This window comes from Manihot esculenta, chromosome 2, assembly GCF_001659605.2.
Source record: "Manihot esculenta cultivar AM560-2 chromosome 2, M.esculenta_v8, whole genome shotgun sequence".
In the NCBI taxonomy this organism is placed as follows: domain Eukaryota; kingdom Viridiplantae; phylum Streptophyta; class Magnoliopsida; order Malpighiales; family Euphorbiaceae; genus Manihot; species Manihot esculenta.
In genome coordinates this window covers 2,458,402-2,483,795 of record NC_035162.2, presented here as the reverse complement: position 1 = coordinate 2,483,795, position 25,394 = coordinate 2,458,402, and the positions used below count along the sequence as shown (strand labels likewise).

The 25,394-nt window shown below is 33.3% G+C and overlaps 5 protein-coding genes across 6 annotated transcripts; 3 read left to right on the top strand and 2 right to left on the bottom strand.

The window, feature by feature from the left end:
* The first annotated feature begins 951 nt into the window (after positions 1–951).
* Positions 952–2,569, top strand: LOC110603176 (expansin-A7). Its single transcript, XM_021740877.2, has 3 exons — positions 952–1,489; positions 1,584–1,896; positions 2,021–2,569. Exons 1-3 carry the CDS (start codon positions 1,321–1,323, stop codon positions 2,331–2,333), a joined length of 795 nt encoding a protein of 264 aa, XP_021596569.1. The 5' UTR covers positions 952–1,320; the 3' UTR covers positions 2,334–2,569.
* A 652-nt stretch (positions 2,570–3,221) lies between these two features.
* LOC110610104 lies at positions 3,222–4,601 on the top strand. Its single transcript, XM_021749973.2, has one exon. The coding sequence runs from the start codon at positions 3,546–3,548 to the stop codon at positions 4,491–4,493; it is 948 nt and encodes a 315-aa protein (XP_021605665.2). The 5' UTR covers positions 3,222–3,545; the 3' UTR covers positions 4,494–4,601.
* Positions 4,602–5,966: 1,365 nt separating this feature from the next.
* Positions 5,967–10,265, top strand: LOC110610095 (protein FIZZY-RELATED 2). The gene is made up of 10 exons (XM_043953933.1): positions 5,967–6,676; positions 6,785–6,907; positions 6,995–7,099; positions 7,432–7,611; positions 7,898–7,960; positions 8,104–8,298; positions 8,990–9,091; positions 9,200–9,262; positions 9,380–9,448; positions 9,869–10,265. Exons 1-10 carry the CDS (start codon positions 6,173–6,175, stop codon positions 9,920–9,922), a joined length of 1,458 nt encoding a protein of 485 aa, XP_043809868.1. The 5' UTR covers positions 5,967–6,172; the 3' UTR covers positions 9,923–10,265.
* An 842-nt stretch (positions 10,266–11,107) lies between these two features.
* Positions 11,108–13,071, bottom strand: LOC110603639 (protein STAY-GREEN homolog, chloroplastic). Of its 2 annotated transcripts, XR_002486164.2 has the most exons (5): positions 12,624–13,071; positions 12,366–12,539; positions 11,804–11,971; positions 11,301–11,720; positions 11,108–11,240 (listed from the first exon to the last, which is right to left on the bottom strand). XR_002486164.2 is itself a non-coding variant. In XM_021741446.2 (4 exons), the coding sequence occupies exons 1-4, from the start codon at positions 12,735–12,737 to the stop codon at positions 11,367–11,369; spliced, it is 810 nt and encodes a 269-aa protein (XP_021597138.1). In that variant the 5' UTR covers positions 12,738–13,071; the 3' UTR covers positions 11,108–11,366. The 2 variants fall into 2 exon arrangements, 1 of the variants encoding a protein (XP_021597138.1); XM_021741446.2 differs by having other exon boundaries at positions 11,108–11,720.
* Positions 13,072–15,186: 2,115 nt separating this feature from the next.
* Positions 15,187–23,527, bottom strand: LOC110603646 (agamous-like MADS-box protein AGL19). The gene is made up of 8 exons (XM_043953934.1): positions 23,360–23,527; positions 22,768–22,961; positions 17,248–17,329; positions 16,439–16,503; positions 16,242–16,341; positions 16,072–16,113; positions 15,792–15,833; positions 15,187–15,619 (listed from the first exon to the last, which is right to left on the bottom strand). Exons 2-8 carry the CDS (start codon positions 22,947–22,949, stop codon positions 15,485–15,487), a joined length of 648 nt encoding a protein of 215 aa, XP_043809869.1. The 5' UTR covers positions 22,950–22,961; positions 23,360–23,527; the 3' UTR covers positions 15,187–15,484.
* Positions 23,528–25,394: the final 1,867 nt, after the last annotated feature.

Below are 25,394 nucleotides of genomic sequence, written 5' to 3'. Positions count from 1 at the left end.
CCAAAGCAGAAGGAACAGATGTAGAGGGAAATAGAAATTAACTTTCCAAGCATAATCTAACATTACATTGCATATACAAAATGAAGGAACCAAAGATTTTAGACGAAATAGCTAATACAGAGTACCTTCGAGAAAACTACATGACATAGAAATTAAGCTACAATATTACAATGTACAAACGTTTTCTAAACCCTAAAAGCGACTGAATGACAAGTGATGTGCATAAATATAGAGTTCTACATTACATCCGTAGGACAGGATCTTTTCGCGATCGATGATTTCAAGGCTGGAACGATGAGTGGAAGGGTGAGCCCTGCTCGGAGGAGGGAGGGATCTGTTATGCGGTGCTGGTGGTTGTGGTTGGTGGCTATGCTGGGAGGCTGCTGCTGCCGCCATTCCTCATGGCTTCTGCTCGCTCTTCTCCTGCAGCCCTCGAGGACTCGCTGCCTCTACTTGTTTTTTCATTTTCTTTTTCTTGGAAAAAGGCTTTTGTTTGCGGGTCCACTAAGATATCCCATCAGTGGGCAACGGATCTATAGAGTTACTGGCCCAGCAAAAATGCTCCCATAAGATATATAATTGAACAAATACTGATTTTTTTTAATACAGTGAGATACTGAATTTCAAATCTAACTAAACTTCCCGCATACAATAATTTATATTTGAAAAAATATAAAAAATAATATTTTTATTATTTAATTTTAATTTAAGATAAAGTATATTAATAAATTTATATATAGATTTTAATGATATTATTAAAATACAGATAATAACTTTTTCTTTTTCTTTTTTTAAAAATAACTTAATTTCTTTTTAAATTAAGAAAATATTTTTTTAATTAATTTTTATTTTTTAAAAGCCATCAAATATTAGAAAGTATGAAAAATATTTTTAAAATATTTTTCATTAAATAAATATTTATTAAAAAAATTATTTTTATTTGATATTAAATAAAAATAGGCGGGCACATTAATTTTATGCTGTCTGTTTGGTAATTTTTTTAAAATATCACTAGACAATTATGAACTGAAATTCCATTCATTGTACATTCTAATTAATCAGCAAAGGGAGAGAGAGGACACAAAACCTGCCTGCACGTCAACAACTATAAATAAATCTGATAGAAACCCTTTGTATTCATTTTTAAAACACATATTTGACTTGAAAGAGGGAGGCACTATCTTCGTGCTCTCACGAAAGGCATCGTTTATCAAACTGGAAAATTATATAAGGGAAACAAATACAAGTCAATGAAGCACATTGTAACAAAGGCACTAGAAGAAGATCAGCAATACACAAAAAGCCACCAAAATAAAACTCATGGGTTCTGTTTTCCATTCACGGAGCATTAGCTTCTTCTTGATAGCATTAACATCAGCATTCATCAGCACATCCACGGCTACAGGCTACACTCCCGTGTTCCAGCCTAGCCAATGGTCTCTTGCTCATGCCACCTTTTATGGTGATGAGACTGCCTCGGCTACTATGGGTATAAATTAAACTTTCTTGAATTTATATCATTGATTTTGTAGTTCGATAGACTGTATTCTCATTATTTTTGTTTTGTAATGGATGATATATAGGAGGGGCTTGTGGGTATGGGAACTTGTTTCAAAATGGATATGGAACAGACACTGTTGCATTGAGCACAACATTGTTCAACAATGGCTATGCTTGTGGGAGCTGCTACCAAATAATGTGTACGCAATCCCCATGGTGTTACAAAGGCGTATTTGCCACAGTGGCTGCTACTAATCTTTGCCCTCCAAATTGGAGTGAGGATTCTAATAATGGTGGATGGTGCAATCCTCCTAGAGTCCACTTCGACATGTCCAAGCCTGCTTTCATGAAAATTGCCCAATGGAAGGCTGGCATTGTTCCAGTCATGTACCGTAGGTATGCCAACTTTCTTGGATTTTATATTTTGGGTGTATTATGGATCGAGTATAGACAAGAATTATTCGAATTTTCTCAGTGGATCACTTTCTCATTTGATCAAGTGGCCGGAATATTTTTGCAGGGTGCCATGCAGAAGAACAGATGGGCTTAGATTCTCATTCCAAGGAAATGGGTACTGGTTGTTGGTGTATGTGATGAACGTAGGAGGAGGTGGTGACATTGCCAACATGTGGGTGAAGGGAAGCAAAACAGGATGGATCAGCATGAGCCATAACTGGGGAGCTTCTTACCAGGCATTTGCTACACTTGGAGGACAGGCTCTATCTTTCAAGATCACTTCTTATACAACCAAGGAGACTATCTATGCTTGGAATGTTGCTCCTGCAAACTGGAACGTAGGCTTGACTTATAAGTCAAATGTGAACTTCCATTGATCACATTCACTAGCCACGACTCTCCCTTTATGTTTGTTTTTGTATGGGGGGAGTCCTATATTGTCCTTGTTTGCCACTTCTTTTTTTTTTTTTTGGTAATTTTTCTTTGTACAATTACGTGATCCTTAATCATTTGCTGAAAATGGGATGTCATCTACTATTATAATGAGAGACAGAAGATGACCATATAACTTGACCCATCTTTCTTAAAGCTATACCTATATTTGATACTTGTTTTTTCCCTCGTTTACTTGCTTCCCCTTTCTACTTCAATATCAGATTGAATTCCGCCGAATAAGACCCAAGAAAGTAATTTAAGGGAGACCCACAAATGCTGTTGAAGTGGGATACATGTCATCAACACAATTAATTGCACCGAAGCCTGGTTTTGATTAGTGATTTTAGTTTACAATTTTTAGTGATTAGAATTACATTTAATTTTAATTTTTGGCAGATCCAGCAACCAAATTTTTATGAAAAATATATATTCGAATGTATAAATTAATTTGTACGGTCAAATAATTAAAAATTAAAATATTATATTAATATATAGAATTTATTATATTTTAAATAATATTTTTTTTAATTTTAAAAATAATATATCAGATGTGAGAGGTATATATATTTAGATGTGCGGAAAAAATTTCAATTTTTATTTTTGTTTTTGAATCACGATACAAAAGTCTAATCTAGAAATGCCATAGAAAATAGTATTCCCCCACATTTCATCTCATAAGCGCGCCAATCCCGGTTTTATTCCCTCACGGTCATCATAGAGCCTAGCCCCAAATGATTTCTTCCAGGCTTCCCACCACGCTTTTTGCATCTTCAAACTTTACCTTCCAAAACTGTTAATTGTCAAAGTACTTTCTATTCTCAGCAATCATTTTCTTCGAGATCTATAATTGCATTCAACATACTTCAAGTCTTTGGTGTGTTGAGGCGTTTTATCAAAATTAAATTCAAATTTTGAATGCTTAATTTGTTTTACAAACTTCTCATTTTTCAATGTAACTCTCAAGAAAAACAAAAGTTCTTTAAGGAAAGAAGGTGTCAAAGCTTTTAGATGATTAGAGGAACGAATGTGCCACGGCCAATCGTAAAAGAGTACTTTCTTCTTCTTCTTTAGTCCTCAAAAAGCTGCCTTTTAAACCAAACTCACATTCTAGCAAGTTCTGACCAGCTCCTTCTAAACCAAGCTCACATTCTCACATGGGCTCTCTCCTCTCTTTCTCCTTGATAATTCTACTTTCCTGGGCATCCTTCAGAACTGAAGCTCAAGGGATCAAATCCGCCCGTCTTCTCGATCTTGTCATTAGAGATTACATATTCAAGTCCTATGACATACACGCCAGAACAGGTATAATACACACTGTACATTTACCTGCAAACTTCTCCGACATCAAAGTGGATACGGCCACGTTCCGGTGCGGCAGTCTGAGGAGATATGGCGCTCAGGTAAAAGAATTCCATCTGGATATCGGTGTAATTATGGAGCCATGTGTGGAGAGAGTGATGTTAACTAGACAAAATTTAGGACATAACTGGTCTTCTATATATTATGCCAGCTTTGACTTGTCAGGATATCAGCTCGTCTCTCCTATCTTAGGCCTTTTAGCTTACAATGGTGGTAGTGATGTGAACTTTAGCAATCCTTTTGAGATTGGAATCCATGCTGGAGAGAAACCAATCACTGTAGACTTTACCAACACAACCAGTATCGGGAACCTTTCACTTTCAGGATCAGGAGTTAGGCCACTATGTGCTAGTTTTGAAAATGGTGGCAAGGTGACACTGAAAAACCCAGCATCGCATAATGTTTGTGTAGTCACAAGTCATGGACATTATGGTTTGGTGATCGAATCGCCTCCACCATCATCAGGAGCGGCAGGGCAAGCAAGAAAGAAGATCAGCCTGTGGAAAGTGGTGGTGGGAAGCACGATTGGGGCAGCCTTGGGTGGATTCCTGTTAGGTTTGCTTTTGGTGGCGCTTTTTGTTAAGGTGAAGAAGAAAGCAAGAATGGAGGAGATGGAGAGAAGAGCCTACGAAGAGGAAGCTCTGCAAGTGTCAATGGTTGGCCATGTGAGAGCACCTACAGCAACTGTTACTCGGACCACACCTGCAACTGAACATGAGTATACACCTTACCATCCTTCTTGAATTGTTCATTTCTCAATATGAACATTATTCTTTTTGTAATAATGTTTTAAAGTGAAACAAATCTGTATGAATTTGAGAAGGATGGAATCAACAAGAAGTTTTGTTTTCAGTAGTTTCTATTTGGAAGACAGTGACAGGACAAGTCTGTTTCACTTCCTCTGTTTTCCTTTTGATTCCTTCTTCCCTTTTTCTAAATTTTGCTTCATGATTTTAATTTCAGATTAAAACTTGAACGGTTCATGCTGTGTAATTAAGATTTAGAATTTCCAGGTTCATTAATGATATACAATCTATTGTAACCAAATTAAGCAACGATCCAAGCAAAGATCAGCATTTGGTAAAGGTGGAGTCTGGTGATATGGGGCAACACGCATGGAAGGAACAGAGAGAAAAATAAGGGGCTAGAAGTTGCTTTATTGTCAATGGCTAAGTCAAATGTGGTGCATTAAGAGAGTGATTTCCGGAGGTTAAAGCACAGAACGCAATGATGGCCACTGACGATAGAAGCTTCAAATTTCTGCTGTATTGGCCCCCAATATTCCTAGAAATTGAAGACAAGACAAGCCCTGGCAAGAGTGACATGTAGCTATAATTATTAGGTACATTGCCATGCATATTCTCACTCTAGATTCTATTATTCATAATTCAAAAAAAAAAATTAAATAAAAGTTTACATCCATTGATATATCTAGACGTATTATATAATTTACCCTACTAAACTATCATTAGTGTTTCATATCGCAGAATAATTTTCGAATGGAGAATATATCTATTGACATTAAATCCATAAGAAAAAGAAAAAAAAAAAGAACCAGCATGTTTTAGTAGCATTTTCTGAATATGTGAAGTAGAAGTTCAAATCTCAACCGGAGTGAAATGAAAAAGACAAATCATTTTAAGCTTGCAAGGTGTGAAAATGATGTACATTTGCCATTTAAAACTGAAAAAAGGAAAAACAAACGTGGGTTGAAAGCCTATGTAGTTGATTATATTTTGTGAGTTAAGATTAATTTGTTTCTATTTAAATTTGAATTAATTATCACTAAATCATTAAAAAAAAATTCAACTGGAGCTTGTTTACCATATTTCAAGCAATGAGATTTTTTTTTCAAAGTAAATTATATATGAATGTTTTTTTACAGAATAAAAATTTGAAGCCTGAAAAGTACATGCAATTTACAGTTTGAATTATTGTGAACTTTTTTATTTTAATTTCAGAATTATTAAAAACTTAACTCCAAATGAATCATGTATAATTATTAAAGTTATATATAATTGTTTAAAAGAGAAAATAATTTATTCTTACTTTATTAATATTATTGGAGAGAGAGAAGAAACCAAGATCCAGTACGGACAGGTCTAAGAAAAGACCTTTTCCTCATCCGAGATGGAACAGAAGAGTAAAAGGAGCTTAATAAGGAACGCTGCAGATTTTCTACGTAGTATCCCTTATGTATACTTACCCACAGTTAACACTCTCACTTTCGCGCAAAAAATCAAGCAGATCCCATGTTGCCAATTATTTCCCGGGAAATTTAACAGCCTGATACCAAACGGTCTTACATATTTCTACCGTACACCCGCCAGCACCCAAACCCAATCCCACCCATCTTCTTCAACCTGACCCCTTTGTTTTTCTCTCTGTAGGGTTTCTGTGTTGTACATTGTCATAATTTCCTATGGATGATTCCACGATTTCACCATTGACAGTCCAACCAGTTCCTTCGTCCCAGCTGAATGTTCCTGCCATCATGCAACGCCCCTCTTTGAATCTCGACACCGTAACTCCATCTGACCACGTGAGCCGCTTGATCAACTCCAACCACTATAAATCGCCGTCAAGGACGATTTATTCCGATAGGTTTATTCCCAGCAGATCCAATTCCAATTTTGCCCTATTCAACATCTCTTCCTCTTCGCCTCCGTTGCCGACAAATCCTCCGGCATCTGAAGGAGGAAAGGAGGACAGCTCCAGTGCCTATGCGGCACTGCTCCGCTCTGCTCTTTTCGGGCCGCACACGCCGGATAAAAGGGACTCGCCAGGTCGCAATATTTTCCGGTTCAAGACGGAAACGAGACAGTCGATGCACTCGCTTTCTCCTTTTGGACATGATGAAGACAGACCTGGAAGTAGCCACAGCCCGGTTAAGACTCCGAGGAAGGTCCCAAGGTCACCTTACAAGGTAAATTTTAAGTTTTGCATTGAAAGTGGGGCTTTGTAATTTCTTTGGAAAATTTTGTGCTGGATATATCGTTATTGAATTTCTTTTTTTAATTTTTTGATTAATTAGGTGTTGGACGCACCCGCATTGCAAGATGATTTTTATTTGAATTTGGTGGACTGGTCGTCACATAATGTACTAGCAGTGGGTTTGGGGAATTGTGTGTATTTGTGGAATGCTTGTAGCAGCAAGGTCAGTACTGAGTTTTGAAGTTTGCTGCTGATTGAGTTATTCTGGTGCTTTTCTAGATAATGGGTTTTTGAAATTTTACTCAAATAGGTGACAAAATTGTGTGATTTGGGGATTGACGATAGTGTGTGTTCAGTGGGATGGGCACAGCGCGGGACACATCTAGCTGTTGGAACTAGCAATGGGAAAGTCCAGGTGAGTGTTCTCTTTTTATGTATATTGAATGTTCTTGTAAAATAGATTAGCAATAATATCTAACATGAATTTGGGTATTGATTATATCAAGCAAGTATCAAGCTATGGCATTAAGGTGAAACAACTGACAATCAAGAGTTTCTTATGTTACTTTGGTTGTCTTCTTTATGACTTTGCAGTATCAAAGGATGATAAGATGTTTACACTTGATACCACAGTTGCGCAAAACACTCACATCAGCTTTCTTATTGGATTTTTGCATATTTCTATGAGCTATCGTTATTCCACTACTTATCATTATGCCTCTAATGTCTATAATCATCTTTTTATAGATTTGGGATGCATCTCGCTGTAGAAGAGTAAGAACCATGGAGGGCCATCATTTACGGGTTGGGGCCTTGGCCTGGAGTTCATCTGTGTTGTCTTCTGGTAGCCGGGATAAGAGTATTCTTCAACGAGATATACGAGCTCAGGAAGACTTCGTTAGCAAACTCTCTGGGCCCAAGTCAGAGGTTGGACTTTTAACATTTTCATCCCAAAACTTATAGACCAATTGATTTTACTTGTTTGGTTATTATTTTGGACTTCACTTACATTATTTTTTCTGCTTATGCATGCTTCTCTGTTGATTTCATCATACAAATTATGGTTATTAATTTTTTGTTAGCAACTTTATCTAGTACCTGTCATCAAATTATGGTTATTAATTTTTTGTTAGCAACTTTATCTAGTACCTGTCATTCTGTGCATTTAATTTGATTATCCTTATTGACCTATTAAAAACTGCATGTCATTTAGGTCTGTGGATTGAAGTGGTCTTATGATAATCGTGAGTTGGCATCTGGTGGGAATGATAATAGAGTAAGTAATGGCACCTTTCTCGTATATAGTGCTTGCTCATTGTTTAGACTGCTAAAGTATTAATTTTCCTCAATTGTTTTTATTGTTGAAAGGTGTCCATTTTTTCCTTTATTGAAAACTAAACTTTTGTCATCCATATGCAGCTTTTTGTTTGGAATCAACATTCAACTCAACCAGTGCTAAAATACTGTGAGCATACCGCAGCTGTAAAAGCAATTGCTTGGTCACCCCATCTTCATGGACTTCTTGCATCTGGGGGTGGGACTGCTGATCGGTGTGTAAGGTTCTGGAATACAACCACTAATTCACATCTCAGCTGCATGGACACTGGCAGTCAGGTGAAGTACTTGTGCTTATTTTATATTTTCTATGCCCTTTAGATTTAAAACAGGCATGGCTAGAGAAACAGTAACATTAAATGTGTTGCCATATTTATTTTCTATACTTTTGTGTGCCAAGAGATGCAATTGCAACATTTGCTTGAGACAAATGTCTAAGGTTTCAAGTAACTGGAAACTCAAAGAACCGACAACTAGCTTAACCTTCCAAGTATGATAAATTTTTGTCTGTCCAACTCCAATAGAAGAAGAGAAGTATAGAAAAGTAGATAAAGCAGGGATGAGCAATCATGCTATGGTCTAGCCATCTCTTTGAAGGACCACAACACATCTTCAAGCGCCTGCCTAGTAACTCTTGGTTTTTCTTTTCCTTTTTTGCAGTGTCCATAAAATTAAGCATTTCCTTGAGATTTACCCATAACACATTTTGTGAGAGATGAAAAATAGATTTTTGTATGTTTGTGCATGATCAAGGTTTTCTAATTATGTTTCATTCCTGTACGATGCAATGTTGTATGATTCTTTCTCTATGTAGTTCTTTTGTAGTTTGCACGTTTTACCTTTTGTATGAATTAATATGGAAAAGAAGCTGCCACAAATATGGAACATTACCTGTTCAAAGTTAGCTCATTTCTCTCACTACTTCTTCAAATGCTTAGATATGCTGATTGTTACCTTTTAACCGTGGCAGGTGTGCAATCTTGTGTGGTCTAGGAATGTCAATGAACTTGTCAGCACACATGGGTATTCTCAAAACCAGATAATAGTATGGAGATACCCCACCATGTCAAAGGTCGTAAATCTGTTGATTTTTTTTTTTTCACTTTTTTTCCTTATGATAATATAAAATTCTCTCTTGTTAGTTTTGTCTGAACTCTTAAGATTTATTCCGCTCTTCCAGTTGGCAACTCTCACAGGTCATACATACAGAGTACTTTATCTTGCCCTCTCACCAGATGGACAGGTAGCTCATTTTCCATTAACCACCCGTAGTTCTTGTTTTTCTTAATAAATGACAAGGCATGTGAAGTATTCATTTTACGTTAGTTCATATTCTTTCCTAAGTTATATTTTGTTTCAGACCATTGTCACAGGCGCAGGGGATGAAACTCTACGGTTTTGGAACGTGTTCCCTTCCCCTAAATCTCAGGTAAATTCTTCTTTTTTTTTTTGACTTTTTTATGAATTTGATTCAATCCACCTCAGCCGCCGCTATGTTTGATAGTCCAATATATGGTTTTAATATATTTTACATTTCTCACCAATTCCCTTTTCTTGTAATGTTTCCTCTGATACTCCAAATTCATAGTTTTGATTTATTTTCATAGGAGGGGTGCAACAATAAATTTGTTAAAGGAAAACGCGGTGGTTTTCTGCCAATAAATGTTATTAGAAGATTCCTATAACTTTATTTGCTATCAACAAAACTTGAGCTTTCAGAATTGTCAGAATTTGACATGGTTCTTGTTACATAAACTTAGAAAATCACATTCCTTAACCAGAATAATATTTTAGTTTGAATATTGTTTTCATGACCAACTCTTGTATGAATCATGAACTACTGTTGCAGAACACTGACAGCGAAATTGGAGCATCATCTCTAGGAAGAACTACAATCCGGTGATTGATGGAGACTGCTTTTCATTTAAAGTATCTATGGCTGTTTCAGCTGAGGAAGAAAGGATTCGTAAACGTATCTTGAGCTGGAAGATAATTCGACAGAATGGAGGCTCATCAGATTGGTTTTCTTGAACCAACTCTTGATCAGCCAGGAAATTTGCAGGGACCTGAAAGGGCTGACCGTGTGGATGGATGCAATGATGTTTCTAGTGGTTCCTGCAATTACTGATTTCTTTGTGTTATTACTAAATGCTCCTTGCATTTGTATATCAACAGAGGATGTTTAAAATTTTGATCAGCAAGTCTCAACAGTTCTGTAAATAAAATCAGTATCGGCATTATTGTTCTGTGACGAGTAAAAGATCTGTAATATCATGGTATTTTTAGTAGGCTTGATTATTTTACCAATTCCCTTTTAGAAGACGTTTCCATGTTTCCAATCCATCTTAGCCATAACCCATAAGCGACCTGGAATGGAAAAATAGTAGCGCCGTGCATGTGAGAGATATCAAGCTACTCAAAAGAAAGAAGAATCAGAAGAGTTGTACTATAGCTATTAGATAATGCCAGTTTCAGATGCCTAATTTTGATCAGCTTATGTGATCACACTTGAAAATAATAATGAATATCTAATTATGTTTCATAATTTTATAAAGGATAATAAAAAATTCTAAGTTGAAATTGAAAATTATTAATAAATAATATTTTTTAATTATATTAATATGAAATAATAAATAGTATTAGTTATAATTTTCCTTTTAATTAAATTCTTTTTTACATACCACACAAATATTTATATTTTAAATATAACTTTAAAATAATAATACAAAAATTAGATGCCATAGCACCTTTCTACCGGTTCTGGTTGACACGCGTCAGCTGACCCGCCCAAGGCATGGTAAATACTAACTAGGGAGACTCATTCTTGTATTGGTCTATTGGCTTTATACAGCCTTTTTCTGCATCTTGCAACCTTTTTTTTTTAATGCGATTTCTTATCTTTCAAAAAACAAAATAGCAGGGAGGGGAGCTATGGGGCTTGAGGGCTCTAGCCCTCAAATAGCTCAGTGCTTTGAAATCTTTACCTTTTTTTTAAATATGCATTGATCGAGTTCTCTTAATCAAACAAAACTTTTCACCTGTACTTGTGTTAAATTTACTCATTAAATCACTTGCATATTATTACGAGTAGAAAAAGAATGATCTAACATCACATTACCACACAAACTATTTACTAATTCTTGAGGTTCAGTCTACAAAATACAAAAGAAAAACCAAGTTTAATACACCCCTCATTTAATTCAACACCAAGGGAGGGATACCATTTTCAGTTTTTTTTTCAGTCGGAATACCATTTCAGTTTTTTTTTCCGGTCGGAATACCATTTTCAGTTCCCTACATATATACATGAGCTACACAATCAGACATAAAAGAAACGGACAAACCGTTTAGGGTTCTTGAGCTGCTTGTTGAAAGCTCTGTTGGGTCCCTTCATTAGTTTCAGTGGCTATGTGGGGTTTTTCTGACCATGGGATCACGCTCATTGGTGGGAAACAACACTCACATTCCTCTTTACATGGCTCGGGCAAGTCCCAATTACTTGCAGAGGTTGTCTTCTGGTTGTTTTCTTGGGGCCCACAGATCCCAGAAGAAGGTGCTGCAGCATTCTTTAATGGACCCCAACACTCTACCTTGTTGTATTCTGGAATGTTTGAATGGAAATAAGCCCAAACCAAAGCTTCCTGTAATTCCGGATAGTTGTTCAACAAATTCCCATCTCCATGTACAAAGGCCTTCAACACCTATTTCATAACAAAAATTACAAGGAAAATAAACAAAAAACAGAATCCCATTGTTAATGATGATAGGTTACTTGTAGATTTACCACAGGGAGTTCTTTGCAGAAGATGAAATATCTGAGCCTTGCAAATAAATCTAATAAAAAATGGCCTCCACTGATGTGACAATGAACATGGAGAGACATCTTCCCCTTCACTTTCTTCCACTCTGCTACCACTTCATCTCTGTACAATTTGTTAGACCATCCCTGCAACTGCAACCAAATCCTCACTCAAATTCTCTTTGCTTTTGCTCATGAATTCTGATCAAGACATCAAGCAACAATTTTATATTCCTGTTTAATTGCACCTCTGATTCTGATTTACGCATCTGACTATAACCCACACGATATGCCTTCTGTCTTCCACTTCCTATTTCTCCTTAACCAAAAAGATTAAATCATAATAACAAAATCTCCAATTAAAAATTCCAAGTTCGACTTCTTGTTTGTTTATTTTAAGACTGGATATAATATAGAGTCCTCTGTTTTCTCCGCCTGTATATATTCAGCTATTATTTAGAAGTTCCTGCTTTAATAAAATTAAATAACCAGTTAATCAGAATGAAAAGGCATGATTAACATCTGGGCATAGCAGATGAAGGATTACCTGAGAATTATTTATTGTCTGTGAGATGGCTAAAGTAAGCCTAGCGGTAATATCACTATGTGTTAGTGTATAAGTCCTCGGCAGCTTCGCTGGATGCTTCTTCTCATCAACCCCTACAAACAACACCTTCAGCTTTGATGCCTCAAAAATCGATGGCCCAAATAACCTTGCCACCTGATTAGTCAAGACCACAGATCAAATCAAATCTTAAACCATAATTTTTTTCAAAGTTTTGAGAAGAGGTTAATAAAAACTCACAGGACCAATTCTCTTCTTGGGTTTTCTTGTGGAGGGGGGGAGAGGGATGTTCTGCTCAAACACAGAGGGCCTTCGCTTTGAAGGGAGCAGAGGAACAATAGACAAGGCACTCATCTCTGACTCTCTCCCAGTCTACCTCTCTCTGTGTAAGAGACGTAGCTAGACGTTGTATCTCCCAACTTAATCGGGCATCCAGAAATGGAACTCAAGTATGCTCAAGTCCAATTGTGGAGGATTGAAAGTTGAAAACAGTGGGGGGGAATATTTTATTTCTTTCTCCTTTGCTTTATTCTCCCCTTTATTCTTCTGTGTCACTTTGCTTCGCTTGTGCGCTCAGACTTGGAATTGGAGACTTACAAGATTAAGGGATGAAGAAGCAGGAGTGTTATTTGACTTGCAAGCTACAGTCCAAGTGAGAAGTTTGGATATGTGCGGGGAACAGTAGCTTTCCGGAAGTTTTTTATGGGGGTTAGCTGTTGCTTCAAGCAGCTGCCTTGTTGAATTAATCCACGATTTTAGGGAATGGACAATTGGACACGTAACGAAAGTTTGCAATTACATCTGTCCAGAGCTCACATTCGGGAAATTATTCAATGCTTTGGAATCACCCCCTTAATCATACTGCTGAGTGATATAACCAAATCAATTAGATTATAATATTTTAGTAAAAAAAAAACTAAAATTACGTACTAAACCCACCTTATTACCGGTTATAAAAAAAATATATATATATTATTTAATTTTTATATTATGAAAAAATTTATTACTTAATTTTTTATTTTAAAAAATATATTAAAATAATAATAATATTTTTAAAAATTAAATAATAGATTTTTCATATATTTTAATTAAATAATAATTTTTAATATATTTTAATTAATTTTTAATGGTTAAAAATAATAAAAAAATTAATTAATTAGAATATATGAAATTAGATAAATCAGATATAATTGTTGAGACACCATGATTATTTGATTTAAAATGATTATAAATCATTTAAATAGGTTTTTATCAAATTTAAAAAGTTCAGAGAGATTAAATTATTAATTAAATTAGTAATTCATAAAATAAGTTGATTTTTTAGATTTTTAAAAAATTTATTAATTAATTACTCTATATTAAAAATATTTAAATTTTTTTATAATAATTAACTGTTGAAATTAATAAAAAAATTAATTAGTAATTTTTTTATATTATAATAATTAAATAGTAATTTTTGTTAAAAAGTATTTTCAAAAGACAAAAATAAGCCAAGGTGAATTATAAATACAATTTTTTTCTTGTCGAAGTTTTTTCTACGTTTTGAGTGTTTGCACCGACAATTAGCACATTTTAGGCATCTCGTTTTTGCATGATAACTGACCTTTTTGACCAAAGAGCATATTTGATAACATAGACACGTTTTAATTATAATATGAAATTAAATAAATAATACATTTAAATTTCCTTCAATTTCAGGTTTTTCATGGTTTGCACCTACTGATAATTTCTAAAAGTACATTTTATGATTTAAAGATTTAATTCAATCTTTTAGTTTTATTTATATTTTTTTGATTTGTCAGCTTTATGGTTTGGATTGTTAAATGGATGGACAGTGATGATATAAAATTCGGCAGATTCAATCCGATCTCATGGAAAAATAATGAATTTAAATGGGTAATTAAAAGTAAATAAATATGATTATTGATTCGAATAGGTTAAAATTTGAAATAGAATCACATTAAGAGAATTTTAAGAAAAATTAAGTGATATCAAAGTATGATTAATTAAGGGATATATATTTTTATTGTCTTGTCTGACTTATAAATGGAGACGTCTGATGATGGTAAGAGTGTTAAGCGTCTTATTAAAAGTAAGCAACCGGCTAATAAATATGATATCGATTAGCTTATTTTTTTTATTTACATTACATCAATTAGATAGATAACACTCATATTTAAAATTTTAAAGATAGAAAAAAAAAATCGACTTTTTTTCTGATGTTTTATACTTATTTCCTAATCATATCGGATCATGTATGGTTTGTTCGATTTTTATCAAAATTATTTTTTTATTAACTTAAAATATGATTAAGACTGTTTTGATTATAACAAATATAATATTTTATAAGTTATGGGATAATCACATTTAAAAAAGTGCACTCTTGCTAAAATAGAAATGAACGTTGCCTTCGACGCATATCTTTGCAATTGGCAAAAAGAAACATGAAAGAGAAGCTGTGGTTCATATATCCATTCACTGCAAATTCACAGGACTATGAATTTTTCAAATTTTAATTAATTAAAGTTAAATAAATGAAATAATCAGAATACACCTAACAAATGTTCACAGACTTTTTTTTTTCTTGTTGAAGAAAATCTTATTTAAAAATTTCAATAGTATGAAACAGGTTACGTTTTTTTTTTTTTAAAGAAAAAGGAGAGGGGCCCCAAACTTTTTAAATAACTATGGGCCTGATGTATATTGATTTTTCTCTTTCCTTCACAAGTTTCCATTCGATTTCCACACATAAATTTGCTGCGTTTTTTAAAAATTTAGTAATTTATTGCTGTATTCAGATATATAAATATAAGTTTTACAATTTTCATTGATATATATAGAGTGAGAGTGAGAGAAAACTCCCAAGCAATAGGAGCAGAAAGTTCCAATATCAAAAGCACCATGCTGGGCTTGAGAATAAGGCTACATATGATAACACAATCATACCCTAAAATTGATATACACACAACACACACAAGTTGTTTTGGTTATCAGCCCAGCTCATTTTAGATTAGTTACATATTATAAATCTTGGAAAAATTATTAATTTCAGTTAGATATGCAAACAAAGAGAGAGAGTTTTGTATTTTGGTGAAACTTTTCTATGCTTTTTGGGTATTTCTCGTCTCCGGTAGACCTATAAATAGTGCTGTCTCCACCTCCACGCTTTCTCTGTCTCTGTCTGCTGTTTGTTGCCTTTCTGGTGTTGTTGATAAGTCCATTGGTTGCAACCCACACTATCATATCAACCATGGAGAATGAAACCCATTAAATTAATTAAACCCAGATTTAATCATTTTCATTTCATTATTTGCTTAAGCAAGATTAGGTTTTTATGGGTTAATTTTTGAACTAATAACAGTAAAATTAGAATTAGGAAAAAGAAGGAAAGGAGAAATTTATATATACCTTGAACCGCAACCTTGTATTTTCTTCCATCAGGTCTTTCTCCTGATTTTGTCTCAAAATAAAATGCAATAACAATCAACAAATGTTTGGAGAGATTAAGAACTAATTAGAAATCTCATGCAGCAAAAAATTTATGTAGCTTCCCACATTATCTAAATATAAGAAAACTAATATCTTAGTAAAAAATGACTAAATAATTTGATTTAATTATTTTGCACGAAGTACACATTAGGATATAAAAATTATTTGGTGAGTTCGGACCAGAACAGTTACAATTTACCTCTTCCTTTAGCTTCTCAATGTGCTCCCTGAACAGCTGATTCTGTGTGCAGGCAAAGTAAAAGTGTGCTACAGTGAGTTAATGCAGAGAAAACCCAAAAGAGAGGCGTTGTTCTATCTCCAGAAAATTAATGTATTTGAACATGACGATGATGTATATATATAAAGTACCTTTCTTGTCCTAATTCTGGTTAAGCTTCGCTCCAGCTGATTCTCCAACTGCTGTAGCTCATCAATGCAACATGGTTCCAATCCATCACCTAGGAGTCTTCTGCGAACGGATATGCAAACTCCAACGCTTATTAGAAGTTAGAGAATATGAGAAGAAGGAACTTCATTCAGGATACTGTCAAGTTAAAGGGTTGAACCTTTTAGAAACTTCAAGAAGCTCGATCTTCTTTGCCAAGCTCAACGGATCTTCCTTCATCATATTCTGCATGCAAAATCAATTAACATTTTCATGCCAGTCATTTCTTTTTATCATGGGAAAGAAAGTAATATCTTAGCTCGTCATTAATTTTCATATAAATAAATATAAAGAGAGTAATTAAATCACACAGAATATTGATATAAACCTACACAAACTTGATTAAACGAGTTCTAGTTCTTGGATTTATCATGGTGTGAGAGTTTTTCTTGGCATAACAGCCAGCTGAAACTGAAAGAAAAGTAACACGGACACCACTCAAGCCTTGGCTACAAACGTTTCTGCTGCTCTTTCATCTATCAAAAACTTTACAATTTCTTCACCAACTGCTGCCCAACTTACTAATAAAACTCACGTCAACAAATTACTTACTATGGCAAACTCAAACAATGCCACTTCTCTGCCGCTTCTACACCACCACCATCACAGTTTCTCGAGGATAACACACTCAACCCAGCCTTTTCTTCTTGGTTTAGGCATGATCAAATCGTTCTAACCCGGCTGTTCATTTCGACTACTGAGGCATAAAAGCTGATCATGTGTATAATCTTACAAGAAATTATTGGTCACATTTGCACGTGAATGCTTATTTAACTTGAAGCATGAACAAGGGTAAACTTATTTTACCTTTGAATATCTAATACCATGACAACAAAACTATTCAACTTAAAATTTAAATAAATAGATAAAAAAATATTATAACATGTTAAGGATCAAGCAACGATATGGATATGTAAATGTTGGACTGACCTGCATGTTTTCTTGAATTGCCTTGATACTGATTCCCAGATCCTTGGCTTTCTTCTGATACCGCTCTATGGTCTTATTAATACTGAAGCATCTCCAAAGAAAGACAACAATGCATGTGAGTATAATTTAACAGAAAATAATAATAATAATAAAAGCATACATAACATATGAACCATGCACAGGTAATTTTACATAGAATTCTAAGTAATTAATATCCACATGAATTATTATGTAAATTTTATATATATAAATTTTAATATTTCTTTATATATAAGTTTCACCATAAAATATACAAATCCCATCTCATTTTAATTATATAGTTGAAAAATTATTCCAAATATTTTTAATAATTTTTATTTACGCACTCTTATCTTTACTTGATTACTATTTAATACCTAAATTTTTAACTATTAAACATCTAGATTAAGCTAATTCTGTGAGTACATGCCAATTCCGATCAGCAATAAAAGCTTTCATATGTTCCACAAATAAATATGAAATGCCTCATCAAGAGCTATTATCTGCCACCAACTTTAGACACAAGTCCTATCAAGAGTTATTATTAAGTGATTAACGTACTAATATGACAAAAATAGAGTTAATTAGTGCAAAGATAATTATTTTAAAATATAGTTTTTCTCATTTTTAAGTCAAGTAACTATTTGCCTATACATTTATTTATTTATTTAGGATATGTTTTTTTCAGTGCATGCTTAACCTTTTCAATAATTATCATGGTCATATCGTAATCACATCAATCATGCTTAACCTTTTCAATAATTCATATTATTTTGATGCATGTTGATCACTTGTATAATCCTTTATTATGAGTAAAGAATTTATATATATATATATATATAAAGGAAGTTATAGAAGCAAAAATTATCTACCGCTAAATTGAAATCATACCAGAAAATTCAGCTCTCGAATATTTCAATCAACAACAAAAAATTGAAATGAAATCTAAAATACTAGTTCAAATATTTAATTAAAAATGTGATCAGATTCAAATTATTATTTAAACTGCAAAAAAAGTAATACTAATATTTTTTATATAATTGCATTTAGTTTTTAAAAATTAATTAGCTAAATCTTAATTAATTAATCTTAATATTGATGGTATATATATTTCAGTATTAGGATGTACATCGCTTATTATTTGATATATTAGCTAAGAACTAAACAAAATTAAATCAAACAAAAAGTAATATGGTATAGATGTTAGTCACATGAAATAAATGACAAAGTTTAATATGCTAATACAGAAAATCATAATAGCTACGGCACCGATTTAGTGGTTGCAGATTTGACATAGGCCACGATTTCACCGAGGCTGCCAAGAAAAGGAAGGACCAGAATGTGGTTGAATGAAATTAGCCCCAGGTAAAATATGGTGGCTTTTGAGAAGTATCTCATGGGAAGTAAGATTGCTACGGAGTTTATTGAAAGACGCTGGTTCAGGCCTAAGGTTAAGGGTTAAATAATAGCATTGAACTCCGGGGTCAAGGTAGGATCAACTCATCAGCCAAGCTCATCAGTAAGAGACTTGGCACGCTATTATTATTCTTGAGTTCTTGCAGCTCAATATTGAACTGAAGTTGCCTATTTGTGAGAGAGCCAAAGGTATTAGCTAAGGCAGTCCAACTTCATAAGAAGATTACATGCGAATAATATAGGGAAAGACCTCTTCACATTGAAAGAAAAGCGATCAATAAAGTACAATTTGACGGTTGAACTTGCCTAACTAAATGTTAGACTTATTTTTTCTAAATAATTAATCTAAATTATTTAATAGTTTTTTACTATTTATTCTATACGATTACAATTTTCAAATTATTATTGATGTGAGATAAATTCTCATATACGATCAATTCTTTTTGAAATAACACATGAAATTCATGTCAGAAATAAATTCATGGTTCTTGTTGGTATTAGGAATGGTTTTTGGAATCACCAATGCTGGTGAGATTTTGGGAGTTTAGGCGAGGTTTCAAGCAAGATATAAAATTCTTGCTTGTTAGCTTAATGGAAAAAGTGTGATGGGAGGAAGTGATAAGAATTGAAGAAGATGAAGAAGAAATAGAAACGACAGAGGTACAGGAAGCAATTTTAGCTTTGATCCTATGTAAGATTTGAATATTTCTATTCTACATTCCATAACAGGCAATGTGCCAATATATACAATGAGTGCAATAGCTTGATAGCTCAGGTATATAACAACTTAATCAACAAGAGATTATAAGTAAAGTTTTAAATTCCTATAACAAACTATTGGTTTTTTTTTCTAAGAATAACAAACTATTCTTATCCTTTATATATATATCACTCCGTGCTTAATTAAGAAAAAAAATATTTATTTTAATTTACAATCTGATCAAATTAATTTATACGATTTATTTATTTATAACTTTTTTACTTTAAAATTTTAATTTATAGACTAAAAAAAAGTTAAAAAAGGTTAGAGATTCAAATATAACTACTAAATTTATAAACTAGCGTGAATAATCGAATAATTATATTATCTTTACTTAATTTTAAAACTTTAATTCCCCTTTTATTCAATAGGCTTTACTTATTAGCTATTTATTATTAAATATGTCCGACTTCTCTACTTATAAATATTTTAATTAAATATTCTTAAAAATTAAATAATAATAAATTAAATCAAATATCCTCTAAATTTAAGCTGATGAGAGACTAAACGAGAAGGATAGAATAATAATTGTGATGACACAACACAAGGTATGAATTCAATTGGTGAATAATGATGCCTCCTTCCGAGGGCAGCCTAGTTGGAAATATTTCTCAAAAAGCTTGTAGTTAACTGGATGGGGAAAGCTATACAAGGCTCTCTTTGGCCACCTATGTTTCCATGAAGAAATGTGAATAAAGAGAAACCTATTGTGCAAAAGCATTTAGACTCTGTATAATTTTCTATATGATTAGCCGGCTAATAAATATATTTTTTTTAATTTTATGTTTTTATTAAAGGTATAACTATCACTTTTGTTATTAAAAAGAGTTCCTTTTGCATATACACTTCCCATATACGAAGATAAATTCATATATTTATTTTCTCAACCATGTTTTCTTATTATCCAACTCTCCAAGAAAAAAAAGCAAACATCCCCTTGGTCATTGAGCTTAATTAACATCAAATAAGCATTTCCAACAATCTTAAATCTGTTTCTTGATGTTTGGTCTTAAGTATTTGTGAAGTCACAGTATTAAAGCGTATTGCTAGGCTAATAGGAGAGTATCATGCATGAAGCGCAACGTATCAAGTATTTATGTATTGAGAAATCTTTAGCTATGAAATGCAATCACAAAAAATTATTCAAATACAAGATGAATTTATGTAGTGAACGCTGCATTAGACCTAATGGACTAGTAATTAAAAGGAAATTTTAAAAGCAATTGATTTACGAAAAGTGTTACTCCATGCATGAAGGACCATTTATTTGACTGTGATTCTATTTTTATAAATTATCTTTATATTCTAATCTTTTAGGTATTTTTGAGTTTAGTTTGATCACAAAAAATTGTATAAATAATCTTGAATCCCAACTAAATGTTAAGTTTCGATGAATTCGTCGGTCTCTGAACGGTGTTACTCGTGAACTTGCTAGAACTTCCATTCATTATTCCCCTTATAGCTATTGGAAGTTTGTTGCGGATGTTATCATCCATTATTTTACTCTTACTTAATGCAAAGGTTTCAATCTCTTAAAAAGAATAAAAAAAAATAAACTTTTAAATTTTAAAATACAGGTATATTACAATTTTTTTTTTGTTAATTGAGCCAATAAACATTTTAAGCTTTGGTTAAAAGAACATTTTTTTGTATGGGTCAAATGCAAAAGTTTATTAAGGACATTTTCTATTCAACCTACACTTAATTAAAAGTTTAAATTTTAGAGAGGCAGTAGCTACTGACCCCTTAGATCTGTCTTTTGTTATCAGTATTTTCTTCCAAGAATTAACAAGACATCAAAAATAATGTAAAATTGAGAGATTAATAAATTTCTGTGTTGTTTTGCGAGATATCATTAGATGTTTTCTTCACTTAACTTGATACATCTTAGCTTAAGAATCAAAGGAAGATCTTTGATCTGATCAGGTTTTACTGTGTATGTTTCATGTTAAGTTTTTCGTGACGCTTCCTAGTATTAATAAAGTTGATTTAATAGCTTATTAGAAGAAAGATATAACTGAGATGTATCTCTCGACCAAGGTTCAAGGTTTTTCTTCCAATGACATTCCCATGACAACTCTGAAACTGCTCTGATTAGTTCTAAACCATCATTGCAAATAAGGTATTAACATCCTAACAATATCTGGATTCAAGACTTAGCCTACATTAACTATGGTTAAATTAAAAAGGTTTCATTAGTTTTTTTATCTTATGTTTAGTAAACTGCAACGGAAACAAGATCTGTGATTAGAAATCGAAAGCAAACAACAACAGCTTTATGAGTCATCAGCCAATATTTTAATCAAAGTTCAACGATATACTTTGGAGAAATTAAAGAAATGCGTGTAGCCTGTCCCGAGTTCTTGGGAGTAAGTGTTATTTCAGTTGATATATAGTTGTAAGATATTCTAATCTGATTCAGTTAATCGTGTGGTCAAAAATCAAGCAACTATATAAACTTCATATTAACATCAAGAACAAGAAAACTCTCTTACCAATAGATACACAGTGGTCACCTTGGAGAAACCAGTACGTTCCTTTTCCGAAGCAATATTGTAATATATATAAACATATCTCTATCTCTGAATATCCCCGAAACATGATCAGCTAGATTCCAGGTTCCCTTTTTTTTCTGTTTTCTTTATTTGGTTTTAGTTAAACAAGATTTAAATCTATTCTCAGTCTAATCAGTTCTATTATGAACAGCTAAGCTTCGACAATAACATATGTTTATTGTTATCGTGTTCCTGTTAGGGTAAACAGGTTAGTACATAGGATTGCAGAAGTGCTCTAGTGTTTATATACTTTCTGTGAAGTAAATCAATAGATCTACCAAAAGAACCCTAATGGAATAGCATTCTCTCTTTTCTTTTCTTTTTTTTTTTCTTTCTGAGCATTGACCGACATTTAGGGACCCAATAAAAATGGATAGACATGAAAACTGAAATAATACGCAAAATATCAGCATGATTCTGACAAATCAACATGAAAACCAAACGGCACAAAATTTGTATGTTAGATATGGTACCTTAAAGGAGAAAAATCAAATAAATGCAAAAGAGAGATCAGAACTCTTTAATTTTAACTGGTAAAAGCCTGAAAGCTCGTACTCTCTTAGTACCATCGCCTAGCTATTTGTTATCTAGTTAAAGGGGGACCTTGCATATATGGATTTAAAGGTCAAGATCAATCCTTTCTTTTGAATAGGCCCAGATGGTCGATTTGAGGCAGTAAGATATTCGTTTATTACAGGAAAATTATTAGGAAAGAAAGATTTGCCAAATATTTGAATAAGTATCCGTAAGAAAAAAAAGATAGAACTGTACCTGCAGCTGGAGAACTCATAGAGCTTTCCTCTGGGAGAGAAAATGATAAGTGCAACTTCAGCATCGCAGAGAACTGAAAGCTCAAATGCCTTCTTAAGAAGCCCATTTCTTCTCTTTGAGAAGGTCACTTGCCTACTGGTTGCGTTTTCTATTCTCTTCATCTGAGTCTTTCCTCTCACCATTTTTGCTTACACCTGCAGGAGAAAAGAAGATCTAAGCAAAAAAGGAACGAAAATACTCTTGAAATAGCTCAAGAAGGAAATACCCAGAAACCAAAATGGTAGATTTTGTGTTTCTAGGAATATGAAACTGACTAATAGAGACCTAATATCAGAAATAAAGTTTCCAAAAATAGAAAGGGGATAACCAAATTTGGGACAAATTAGGAAATGCCTGACAACAAAACTGAAACCTTTATGTGCAAGAGTGATGTAAGAGAGAAATGAATTGGGAAAAAAAAAAAACCAGAAAATCGCAAGTGAAGAGTGCTGAAAGCTTGGTTACCCAGAAAGAGAAATGAAAGATCACGCAGGAACCCTAGAAAGATTAATGAGAAGAAGACGAGCAGAAAAATATTTAGATTAAAGATTACCCTAGCTCAGTAGCTACAACCCTAGTTGAGGAGCATATAAATAAATTGAATAGAGAAATAATAAAGAAAATCAAGAACCCAATCTCTTTCTCCTTTTGGTAAATTGAGGAAAAAAACACACCCCTCCCAAAAAAAGAAAACAGGGAATATGACTTAAACGGGTGGTGGGCAAATGCCAATATCATGTGATTCCCATTACTACTCCACCCAAACAAAGCCACATCAGGATGCACCATATTTTTTATGCCCATCCCTCCTCCTCTTGACACCTGCCCTTGTAAACTGACAACTCCCTTTTCCGGTATCCACTCGAGAGGCAACGCCCCATGTGAAGGCCAAGACAGCGAACATTCCTGTCGGTTGCCAGTTCCACCCAGACAGTTTCCAAAACCAACTACTCCCCACAGGTTGTATGAAAAATCTGAGCACCCGTCGGACACTTTAAAACAAAGTTTTGGTAAATAGTGAAACCGGAATAACTATTTGCCGTACAAGGTTTCAAGACACGTCAGTTATGTCCGTACTGTGAATGGAAGTGCTTAACCAATTAAATCATGCCATTACACACTGTCACGTGGCGCCTCCTTGTTTGAAGCGTAGGGGCTCTCCAAAGCAAAACCAACTACTCACATGGAAGCATATATTGTAACCGTTGGATCAGTGCTTTCTAAGGATCTAACGGTCGATACTTGCGGGTGCATGTGAGCATGCTGACCCATGATAAATTAACTCGATTTATCATATGGAGTTTTTATGAGCTGGTTTTGTGTCAGAGGGTGCACCATGGAGTTTTTAACTAGTCTTTTCAGGCAGAGGTGTTGAAGGGGGACCACCTATGCTGTTGGTCTGATGATGGAAACCCCGATGATGGTGGCATTTCTTTTTATTGATAATGGTGCTTGCCATTCTTCTCTATTTTCCCCGAATAATAACCAAATAAAAAGTACTTCAATTAATAATCAAATACTAATAGCTCTAATTTACCAAAAAAAAAATATCTATATTGACTTTTTATTAATAATTTGGGGTAATATTATTAGATTATCGAATATTAAATTATCTAATTTGTCTTATCGCTAAATGATGCTATTCCCTCTCTTATTCGGTCTTCTAATTAATTAATTTCATAATTGTCAGCTTGCGTCTAATGAGAAAGCTAAAGACTTGTTATGCTTTTTTCTAAAAAATACATTTATTTATTTAAGCTTTAGTATTAATTTTAAATACTAATTAAATTTAGCAATCGTTTTTTTTTAAAAAGGCATGCATGAAAATACATCACTTTGAGTTGTTAGATAATCTAATCAGTAGTATGAGAAGCTGATAGAGATAGATACAATCCCCAAATCCATTCTTTTGCTGTTTAAAGGAAAAGCAGTACACCCATTTTTCTGATTAGACATTTTGCATTTGATGCTGATGTGGGGCTTGACCACTTTGATCATTTATTTTAAATATTTCAATTTGTGTATATACAATGATTCTTCGAAAAGATTTTTTTTTTTTTTTTTACGATAGTGGAACTCGAGGGGGACTCCTTCCATTTAAATTAAAAATATATATTATCAACGATCTTAAAAAAACTCAGTTTTTTTTTTATTAAATTGAGGTTGAAATAAAAATTGAAAATATAATAAATTAAACTTACTCAATAACTATACGGTGGTATCTGGAGTATTATGCTTTTAGTTCGATTGCACTTGAATATATAAAGCAAATAAAAAAAATTAATTTAAAAATTATTTAAATAAGTTTAAGTCATTCCGTTACAAGATATACCACCTCAAATAGTTGACTAGAACAGCACCTTTGAGTGGCTTTCGCCTTACTATTTGTTCTCCACAATTGTACAGCTTGTGGACTCCCCCACGTGATGGAAGCTTTATCCTCATGTATATTTTCTCTTCTTCTCCACCCTCTTTCTATCATCTACTTGAAACTAAAAAAATCACAAAAATTTAATTTAATTTACTTGTATTATTTTTTTATTTAAAAAAATCATTTTTTTAATTATTTGTTTCATTTAAAAATATTA